Source organism: Mizuhopecten yessoensis, unplaced genomic scaffold (assembly GCF_002113885.1).
Source record: "Mizuhopecten yessoensis strain PY_sf001 unplaced genomic scaffold, ASM211388v2 scaffold2711.2, whole genome shotgun sequence".
Classification (NCBI taxonomy): domain Eukaryota; kingdom Metazoa; phylum Mollusca; class Bivalvia; order Pectinida; family Pectinidae; genus Mizuhopecten; species Mizuhopecten yessoensis.
In genome coordinates, this window is record NW_018485984.1 from 2,265,634 (window position 1) to 2,277,905 (window position 12,272).

At 36.4% G+C, this 12,272-nt stretch overlaps 1 protein-coding gene across 1 annotated transcript in view; it reads right to left on the reverse strand.

Annotated features, from left to right (window-relative positions):
• Positions 1-12,272, reverse strand: part of LOC110445086 (molybdenum cofactor sulfurase-like) — a 76,380-nt gene that overhangs the window by 53,170 nt on the left and 10,938 nt on the right. Inside the window, exons 2-3 of the mRNA XM_021489474.1 lie at positions 10,241-10,397; positions 5,862-6,445 (exon numbers count right to left, since the gene is read on the reverse strand). Of these exons, the coding sequence (XP_021345149.1) occupies positions 5,862-6,445; positions 10,241-10,397 (741 nt within the window). The remainder of the gene's footprint in view (positions 1-5,861; positions 6,446-10,240; positions 10,398-12,272) is intronic.

Genomic DNA, 12,272 nt, shown 5'->3' on the forward strand with positions numbered 1-12,272 from the left:
AGCCCTTGATTTCAGCATGCTACTGGCCAAATATCATCTTCCTAGGCCTTTTGGTTACCGAAAAGAAGTTGTTTAAAGCAAAAATTTGAAGCCGGACAGACGGACGGACGGACGGTACGACGGACGGACGGACTGACTGACGGACGGACGGATGACGGATGCGGCACCATAACATAAGCTCACTTGCACTTCGGGCAGGTGAGCTAAAAACTGCATTTCCATTATTTAGTACAATGTAGTAGATTACACTAAAATTTGCTTATATTGGACCATGTTTTATCTGGAAAACTGTACAAATCCTTCCATACCCCTCCCCACTTGAAAAATGTGCTCTCAGAATTGACAATTTTTTTAAATTATAGGCAGACCTTCAACTATATGGCCAAAAGCTCAAGTTTATGATCGACTGAATGTAGAAAACAATGACTTTTCCAGGGTAATAATTTAAAATACTTATTTTCATAGAATTGCTTAAATTTTGTGGGATCTGTTTTTCTTGGATTTCGGGTCTGTAGGGGCCTTGGCACTTTGTGTTCCTGTAAGCATGAATTAACTTGCTATTAATTATGCAGGTTGTTTATTGTATGAAATAAGAATCTGGTAAAAACACAACAGAAGGGTGTTCATTTCAGACAGCTTCGTGGTGTTGTCATGGAATTAGACTGCTGTATATCAGGATTTTTTTGTGAAGTATCAAATTTCCTGCTTTATTCCCAAAAAGGTAAAATTGCAAAAGGGGAATTAGAGCTTTTCATCACATACAGAAAATTACCATGCACTTAGGTGATAGTATGAGCATGGAGATAAAAATGTAAAAAGTAAAACACAGTTTGATATCAAACTAATTTACGAAACATTTCCATCAAACTCAAATAACTTGATATATGGTATCATTCAATCCCAAAACAATGTCCTCACTTTTTTAACCAAACAATTCTTTGTATTTACAATTATATGGCTGCATGGAACGAACAATGATTGATTTTTGGTGATATTTTCTGGTTCATGAAAAAGTACTGCGGATATCATATCATATCATAAACTAAGACAGGTCTATTCCGTCTTCTCGTATTGCAGAGTTATCTGCTCTTGTGAGCAGGTATTGATTGTTATGTCATTGGTTTGTGTGAGAAAATTACGTCGTTTTCTCAAAAATTGATGACGTTACTTATCATAAACAAATGAGGTAACAATCAATACCTGCTCACAAGAGCAGATAACTCTGCAATACGAAAAGACGGAATAGACCTGTCTTAGTTTAGAAACCTATGTCTTGATGTTTAATGGGAGAAATAACATATAAGAAATCTACATCTTGTATGTATCATTAACATCGACTCCTTATTTCGTTTTTGTTGCTTAGGTATATGCTTGACCTCACTCTTTGAGAAAATTGGACCCCTACGGCAATAAATAAACAGAGAAGAGTTCCAGAACAAACAGAGCTTTAGTAATTACGAGAGAATAGATTTGTTATGATTTATTTCTTCCTCTCAGGGATCGGCTCTAAGTGTCCGAATCACGGAGGAAGATTCTTCCCGCTGTTTATACACACTGGTGATAATTATGTTTCAGATTTGTTGGCCCAGTGTGACATAGGAATTAATTGTAGTTTATTTGTGCGTAGTTAGCGAGGGTGTTTCTCCTTCCTAACTATGGCATGTGGAGCACTTCCTGCAGGAATGAAAAAACGGACAGAGAAAACTCATCGCTGTCTGAGCACGTGCTAAAGTTTATGGTAAAACAGTATACAATATGTCATTAATATTGCATATATTCTTACACCGCAAAACTTGTATACACTCTGGCAGAAACACGTAAATGTCTTGTGTTCCTGTGTAGACGTTGGCAGACCTTGTACTCCTTCGATATACACATCTGCATGAGAGAGTACAGATTTGTCCAATATTTGTTGCATTCTTAGCAACATAAGGATGTTCTTGCTTTTTTATGCTCATTGAGCATGGCAGACGACACACAATAAATGTCTTCCATGGTGTAATCCAGGGGGAACCAGAGGCAGGTGCCCTTCATCAAGTCAGGGCAGTGTTTACAAGAAAGAACATTACTCTCTGTGAAGCTACACTGGTCAACGACTTCCAACCAAATAGCTCCCACATTTTACATTTTACAGTTTTTTACTGTATGCCAAATGAATGCTCCTCTTCCTTTCCAGACTTTTCCTGGGGTTTATGAGGTAAAACTAGAGGGCTTTTGATAATTTCTTGCTGAGAAAAACATGACTACCAGATGTGAACAGTCAAAGATGTCCCACAGCCTTTTCTACTTCGTCATGGCGATGCCTCAACAGGAGAAAGTTATCAAGAAATAATAAAAAAAAGTTCCTGTTGCTAAGCTAATGAGTTTTCTCTGTGTTCTTGAATTACAGCTCCCTATAACATAGCGTGGTAGAAACGTCTCCCATTGTGGTTATAAACTTTGTGGTTCTGCAGATTTTTCTGGTGATCGAGATATAGCGCGAGCAAAAAATTATCTTCCGATTCAATTTATCAATGAAACCAGCTACAACCTTGAACGTAAAATTTTGTGGGGATTCTGCCAAAGGAAATAAATAATGCCTCTACAGCTAATAATGAAGTTACAAATATCATATATAAAAATGGTCAGCAGAAATCAGGTTTAATGATTCAGAGCAAAAGACAAACTGATATCAACAAATAACATAAACCTGGAAAAGACAATCATTATTTAGGAACATGATAACTGACAACTTATGTTTTGTAATGCTAGTTACAAAAACACGACCTAATGGTTGTCAACATTCATTGATGAATGCTGACTTACATCAAATTTCGTTCCTATTTTAACCATCAGCTTCTAGTATGAAAGTATTTATAATTTTCTGCAAGATATACATTTCTTTATGTCTACTTGTGAAAGTGGTGATTGCGAATACAGAAATCTTGTAAAAAATTATTGGGGAACATTTAAACATTAATTAAATATTATACTGTTTGTTCATTTCATTACTTCATATTCTCATAATTAAACCATTTTGAAGCACATTGCAAGGGTAGGCCTATACAAATGGTTTTCATGATCACGAACAATCAATGTAAATGTGTACATGTGAAAGATAAACGGTTTGAAGAAAAAGAAATGATCTAACAGTTATCAGCTTTGAGAAACTAAGTAAGCATATACAATAAACCAATTTAAAATTATCACATTGTCATAAATGTTGTTAAACCATTGAAAAAAATTGGTCCAAAGCCTATTTGTGACCGGGTGAAATACTGTGCTGGGTGCCTCGGCATTGTATTTCAGTGGCTTGTATAAAAAACACCCCCCTATTTTCATTAAGGTTAGAGTCAAAATAAAAATTGAAAACGAAAACTTGAGAGGCAAAATTGTAGTGATAATTGCAATACGGAGAGCACGCTAATTTCATAATGGACAACATATTGGGGAGTTAAACACGGTCGCCCTCTGTGTGTATGTAACTCTACTAAAGCAATGATTCGGAAAATAACTTTTATTATACTTTTTTGTTTTATCTACGTTTGATAAGAAGTAGCAGACATGTCTGTTTCATATCTTGATTTATAATATTTTTTTCTTTCATGCCGTAATCGTGGAGCGAGATGAAATAAGTTAAGTAGTCTGTAGGTTGGTCTGAATGTTACATATTACACTACAAAGGCATATTAACTAAGTCGGCAGTTCAGGGCTTAAACATCTTATCAGGAAATTCATTCCTAATTTCGTAAGTCATTTAAGTGCTTATATAACTCTTTGTTTATCGATGTTTTTGTACCATACATTTCCGTTGAATTGGTGTGAACTTGATTATTACAAAAAAAGAATTGCAAGAATTTATCAAACCTATAATGTACAGACTTTTCTAGGCTTTTAATAAAAATCTCCTTATTTGTGATTAGTATTTGTCTCATCCAGATTTGGAAACTTCTGGCTTCGATTTCCAATCTAGCTCCATTGTATTCTTCTTTTGTACTTTTGACAATGTACGTGTTTGGGAAGGGGATAACCAAACATGGGTTGTACATTAAACTGGTTTTTTCTGGGGGCGAAAAAGAGAGAGAGAGAGTAAAGTGTGCAGTGCTAGGCCAAATGACTACCAATGACAAGATAGGTCAGTTATGTTAAGAGCATCTACATGTATCTACAGGTCTAAGAATTAAAACGTAGTGGGCTGGGTTTGGTTTGGTTTGTTTAACATCCTATTAACAGCTAAGGTCATTTAAGAACGTATATGTACCTACATGAGTGTCGCGTATGCATACTTGTGTGTAGGTGTGCCGGAGACAGGAAATGTTGGTGTATTTGCCTCCTTGCGATATCGCTTATCTGACACCAACTTTGGAGTGCTACCTCACTGAAATACCATGCCGAAGGCACCCAGCACAGTATTCCAACCGGTCACGAATGTGCTTAGGAGTAGAGTAACTCATACATATCAGTGATTTTGGGGACTCAGACATTTGAGTTATTGACTTAAGCTTGTCATCAAAATATATATATAAAAAAGAAGAAAAAAAATCTACAAAAATCACTGCATATTAATTAATAAGGTGGCACTTAAGAGTTCTAGAGCAAGTAAATGTAGATTCAAAGATGTGTCTCTTTTATCACTACATGTAATCGCAAAAATTCACTTCAAATTTAAAAAAATCTACTAGACTCTGCATGGCGACAAAATTTATAAATCTATTACCATTCTCTCCACACTGTATACTATTTATAAGGTATCAATTGTGAGGTAAAATGTTTACAGTTTTTTTGTCAATAAATACATGGTAAATCTTTGCTCTGTACTACATAATTTAATCCATGATATTATATAGAAGGCTTGGGCTCACTTAGTGATGACTAAATCATAAATAACGCTGTCTGTATTTGATCTCTGGAGTGCAGGGTGTGTAGGAGTAACAAATCATTACATATCTTATTCATGAAGTTCTCATTAATAACGAGTTATTAGGAAGCTGAACAAACCTCTGCCAAATTGATCACAAAGAAACCTTGGATGCATTATAAACATCAACATAAAATATGTCGCTCACATTCTTCTTCGAAAGGCTTCCATTGTTAGACATTTTTAATGAAAAGTAAGTAAACCCTGACTTATAATTTTATATATTCTCTGAAATAGAACATTTAGACACGCTTTTCCTCAATTACCATACCTTTTAATTTGACTACACTATAAAACAGTAGCAGAGCAACCTCGATATCCAGGGGTTATGCTCACTTTCGAACTCTACACCCCTGCAATATGCCATAGCAAAAACGAAGGCTCAGTGTGCGCCACACCTTGTGGATGAGACAAGAAGACTAGTTTGATAATTTGATGTACATCAAAAGAATCTTGTGGTCGCATAACATTAAATTTTACTGGCTTTGATTCGTCTTTTTTTCTTTATACCTGAGATCAATCAAATAGCTAGCTGCGTGCCTTCAATTTTGCTATGACATATTCCAGGGGTGTAGAGAGCGAAAGTGAACGTAACCCCTGGAGCATCGAGGATGGCAGCAAAGATGCGAAGGTGTCATTATCCTATTCCCAACTTGAAATTCCATTAATAAAATGGTCTATCATTGTGAAAGATTGAGCTTTGATTTTGTTCAATTACTAGTTTGAACTGATGCAGCACCATTTTGGTGGCAGAAGTTGTCTAACTAACAAATTCAATTGGGCATCTTTCAGAAGGTTTAAAATCAAGAACAAAAATTCCAAAATTTTACAATAAGCTTTGAAGTGATATTTTCAAAATCTACAGCACTGCTGTTATTAAAGCAGGCAACCTCATTATAATGTTAAATAGGGTATATCAATTTGATAGAGAAGAGAGACTGACTGATATAATATCAAGACTTACCAATTCCTGTCGGAAACCCAAACATTTTGTAGAAGGATATGGTCACAAAGTCTGGTTTGTAAATCCCAAGGTCAAGGCTAGATGTACAAACTAAGGATGCAGCATCCAGGACAGTGTACCACTGACCAGTGAGTTGTTTTTGGAAACAGAACTGACCACAATGTGCCTTACCTAACCAGGCAAGTGGATATTTAGTGCCAGAGAAATTGGACTGTGCAGGAAACGCAAACAGATTGTTTCCTCCGGGTTCACAATGTTCTGTCTTATAAATGAGACCTTTGTTTTCTTTTTTGATGTCGAGATCACAATCAAGCATGGATGTGTCAAGACAATAAATGACCCCTGTCCTGGTTGCCATGGTTTCGCGCATGCCTTGCACTGAAGTGTGATTGTCCAACAAGTAAATGAAGGAGCCCATAACTCTTTTAGGATTTTCGGAATTAAGTGAAATACTGTTATTTTGGTTGCTACTGGAGAAGGGGTCAAAGGTGAATGTCTCTGCCAGTAGTTTTAAAGCCCCGGTACATCCAGATGTAAAAACAACACTGTATTCCTCCTGGCTTGTATTAAAGTGCTGAAGTATCCTGAAGTTACAATTTATTAACAATTAAGTAACCAAANTTTTTTATGTATGAATTGATGCATTTGTGTTTGCTCTGGTTGTTGTCTTGTGTGCCAATAGTTTGCTTTCAAACATGACACCCCCTATATGAGCAGATGAAAGAAATTGTCCCCCCCCCCACCACCACCACCACCACCACCACCACCAGTGCCCACTCCTCATCCATCCAACCCATGTGACATGAAAACCATAATAGTTGCTACCAATAATGCCTAATTCTCCCTAATTAATTTTGAAGCTTGAAGACATTATTAAAAATTTATTGCTGGAGTGGTTCTTTCCTGTCAATTTGGACCGAATGAAATTGAATGACACAACAATTAATTTGCAGGATGATGTGCATTCTTATGTAAGATAATTTCATCAAGGGCTGTAATTCTTGAAAATTGTTTCAAGTAGCAGACCAGACTAGGCTTTGTTTCCCTAAATAAATGAAGGATCAAAAATTGTATTGATATGTAATGGAAACAATATACGGTATCAATCAAATATGAACAAGTTTTTACAATGTGTGCAAAGTCCCATTGAAATGTGTGCAGTACTTTAAGAGAAGAAGTCTTTACACAATCTTGTCTTTGGGCAGATGGATGGATGGACAGACATACATAAAGAGGACAGATGGACAGACATACATATAGAGGATGGATGGACAGAAATACATATAGAGGATGGATGGACAGACATACATATAGAGGATGGATGGACAGACATACATATAGAGGATGGATGGACAGACATACATATAGAGGATGGATGGACAGACATACATATAGAGGATGGATGGACAGACATACATATAGAGGATGGATGGACAGACATACATATAGAGGATGGATGGACAGACATACATATAGAGGATGGATGGACAGACATACATATAGAGGATGGATGGACAGACATACATATAGAGGATGGATGGACAGACATACATATAGAGGATGGATGGACAGACATACATATAGAGGATGGATGGACAGACATACATATAGAGGATGGATGGACAGACATACATATAGAGGATGGATGGACAGACATACATATAGAGGATGGATGGACAGACATACATATAGAGGATGGATGGACAGACATACATATAGAGGATGGATGGACAGACATACATATAGAGGATGGATGGACAGACATACATATAGAGGATGGATGGACAGACATACATATAGAGGATGGATGGACAGACATACATATAGAGGATGGATGGACAGACATACATATAGAGGATGGATGGACAGACATACATATAGAGGATGGATGGACAGACATACATATAGAGGATGGATGGACAGACATACATGTACAGGATGGATGGACAGACATACATATAGAGGATGGATGGACAGACATACATATAGAGGATGGATGGACAGACATACATATAGAGGATGGATGGACAGACATACATATAGAGGATGGATGGACAGACATACATATAGAGGATGGATGGACAGACATACATATAGAGGATGGATGGACAGACATACATATAGAGGATGGATGGACAGACATACATATAGAGGATGGATGGACAGACATACATATAGAGGATGGATGGACAGACATACATATAGAGGATGGATGGACAGACATACATATACAGGATGGATGGACAGACATACATATACAGGATGGATGGACAGACATACATATACAGGATGGATGGACAGACATACATATACAGGATGGATGGACAGACATACATATACAGGATGGATGGACAGACATACATATACAGGATGGATGGACAGACATACATATACAGGATGGATGGACAGACATACATATACAGGATGGATGGACAGACATACATATACAGGATGGATGGACAGACATACATATACAGGATGGATGGACAGACATACATATACAGGATGGATGGACAGACATACATATACAGGATGGATGGACAGACATACATATACAGGATGGATGGACAGACATACATATACAGGATGGATGGACAGACATACATATACAGGATGGATGGACAGACATACATATACAGGATGGATGGACAGACATACATATACAGGATGGATGGACAGACATACATATACATGATGGATGGACAGACATACATATACAGGATGGATGGACAGACATACATATACAGGATGGATGGACAGACATACATATACAGGATGGATGGACAGACATACATATACAGGATGGATGGACAGACATACATATACAGGATGGATGGACAGACATACATATACAGGATGGATGGACAGACATACATATACAGGATGGATGGACAGACATACATATACAGGATGGATGGACAGACATACATATACAGGATGGATGGACAGACATACATATACAGGATGGATGGACAGACATACATATACAGGATGGATGGACAGACATACATATACAGGATGGATGGACAGACATACATATACAGGATGGATGGACAGACATACATATACAGGATGGATGGACAGACATACATATACAGGATGGATGGACAGACATACATATACAGGATGGATGGACAGACATACATATACAGGATGGATGGACAGACATACATATACAGGATGGATGGACAGACATACATATACAGGATGGATGGACAGACATACATATACAGGATGGATGGACAGACATACATATACAGGATGGATGGACAGACATACATATACAGGATGGATGGACAGACATACATATACAGGATGGATGGACAGACATACATATACAGGATGGATGGACAGACATACATATACAGGATGGATGGACAGACATACATATACAGGATGGATGGACAGACATACATATACAGGATGGATGGACAGACATACATATACAGGATGGATGGACAGACATACATATACAGGATGGATGGACAGACATACATATACAGGATGGATGGACAGACATACATATACAGGATGGATGGACAGACATACATATACAGGATGGATGGACAGACATACATATACAGGATGGATGGACAGACATACATATACAGGATGGATGGACAGACATACATATACAGGATGGATGGACAGACATACATATACAGGATGGATGGACAGACATACATATACAGGATGGATGGACAGACATACATATACAGGATGGATGGACAGACATACATATACAGGATGGATGGACAGACATACATATACAGGATGGATGGACATAATTATATACATATACATGATGGATGGACAGACATACATATACAGGATGGATGGACAGACATACATATAGAGGAGAGTTGGACAGACATACACATACAGGATGGATGGACAGACATTCATATAGAGGACAGATGGACAGACATACATATAGAGGACAGTTGGACAGACATACACATACAGGATGGATGGACAGCCATACATATACAGGATGGATGGACAAACATACGTATACAGGATGGATGGACAGACATACATATACAGGATGGATGGACAGATATACATATAGATGTGGTTCTAGTTTAACCACCCCCGTTAAGTTCATTTGGGAAGGTATAAAAAAGACAAGTAGGATTAAAACAGTGAAACATTGATTTAGTATTTATATGCAAGTGTTGAAATATGACATTCCACATAAAAACATCAGTAATGAAATACAAATACTTTTCAAAACCACCATGAAGAATGACTTTACCAACATCTCATTGAACTATTAGTTAGCTGGTTGTATACAATAGAATGTCACCCAGAAATCAGTCTTTTTGGGTGAAAAAAAATAAATACAAATAATGTAATTTATCTAAACTCTGATTTACCTGTATCGTACTTGATCAACAACATCTGTTGCTAGGCAACTGCTCGGACTGTTGCTATGGGGATTTCCATAAAGGTTTTCAAGGAGGTCGTGCTGGAAAGCCTCCATTTGACTCCTGGCATACAGAGTTGTCCCAACATGTTCTATATACGTTTCTCCTAAAATTAGATATGTATAACATTCTTTTTCAGTCAAGTGAGCAAAATGCCAAAATACATAATACAAGAAACATTTGCAGAAAATAATAAACCTCCAGATGTTTGCTTTAAGGTTGAGAAAGATATAGGTATACAAAATATATGTATCTTCCTAAAATTGCTGATTATTTTGGCATATCACAAGCCTGAGATTGAATGGCTGTCATTCCCTAGCTAGGACCCCATCACTACATACTTCCCTCACTCGATCTCTCTCTCAATCAATAATATCCAATTAACCTTAATTGCCTCCCCCAATCTTTTTCCAAAAATGATAAAAAATAAATAAAATACAACTTAGCTGCATTCATCCATTTAACAGAATGTTAACATTTTTTTTGTTATCTTTTGTCCATTAGTTGAAATTTTGTCTTGTGTGTATGGATCTGATATTAGTAGGCAAATACTTCAAACCTGTAGTTTATGAGAGTGAGCATGATGTACATATAAAAAGCATTAGATAAAAAGAATCATGGACTGCCATATCCAGGATTAAGGGTGCATAATTTGATTGCTAAGATCTAAATATTGTTCAGTGAAGAGGTGGTTTATGATATATAAAAATCTAAAAGTTTGATAAATTCAATTTGCATCCTTACACACTCCCATCCCTATTTTAACCCATTCACCCATAAAGTTGCATTTGAACCTTACCTAATCGAAGACTGGGTAAGTCCAGTTCAAAATGTAGGGTTGAATGAGTTAAGGTCAGTCTCAGAGGTTGACTGCATCCAATTTAACTCATTCACCCCTAAAGTCTCATTTGAACCTTACCAAATCAAAGACTGGGCAAGTCCAGTTCAAAATGTAGGGTTGAATGAGTTAAGGTCAGTCTCAGGGGTTGACTACATCCAATTTAAGAAATGTTGGTCTTCTTTGACCAAAGTGTAACTTTTCAAATTAAAGTACATACACTCTTTGGAAAGAGAAATATAAATAGAAAACTGTTCTGGATGCTAGATATCCTTTTTAAAATGACATTTTCGACAAAATAAAATATTGCCTTTTCAATAAATGATCTAAAAACAATCACACTATCGACGAGATTTTTCTCAATTTATAAATGCTCAGAATTAAAGAAAATAAATTCGTCAAGCCAAACCTTCGTAGTGGGTAAAACAATAAACATTCATTATAGTTTCTGCTTCCAGGCGGTTTTTAGTGAGATTTATTGCTACAACAGATTTTCACAAGATGCAAGAATTCGTTTTTTCACTTACAAAGTTATTAATGTTCAAAGGGACAACTGAGGATCGTGAACCACCATTATGTAGTGGTAACCTAGTGATGGAAGCTGTGATATTTTAGAGTTATTCTGTTAATAGTGAAAACATGTGGGGAATAACGTGATCGTTCTTGACACTTCTGATAAATGGTAAATAATTGAGAATATGCGATCTTTATGTTTCCGATTCTCATAAATTCTAATTCTATTCCCATTTATTTCCTCTATCATAAAGCTATAATTCTGTTTCTCTATCTCAGCTTAAAACTGCTATGTAAAAACCATTGGGGAGCACTATACATTTGTATTTCAAATGGATTCTGTCATAAATTAATATTAAAACTTGTTAGGTTTGTTTCCTCAGATGTATTAACAGGATATATTGTCAGTTTATTTAATTAACAATTCATTTTACTACCTGACCCATTGAATTAATGAATTCTTAAAAAAAATGTTTCATCAACTCATTTGATGCTAAGGATTCTTGTACCACTGAAATAAACTGTTACCATGCATTAGCAACTGTTTTTTCCAGCATAACTGTAGCTTTGATAAATCATTTCTGAAAAGAAAGCCATACCTTGTTGGACATTTAAGAAAAATTAACAAAG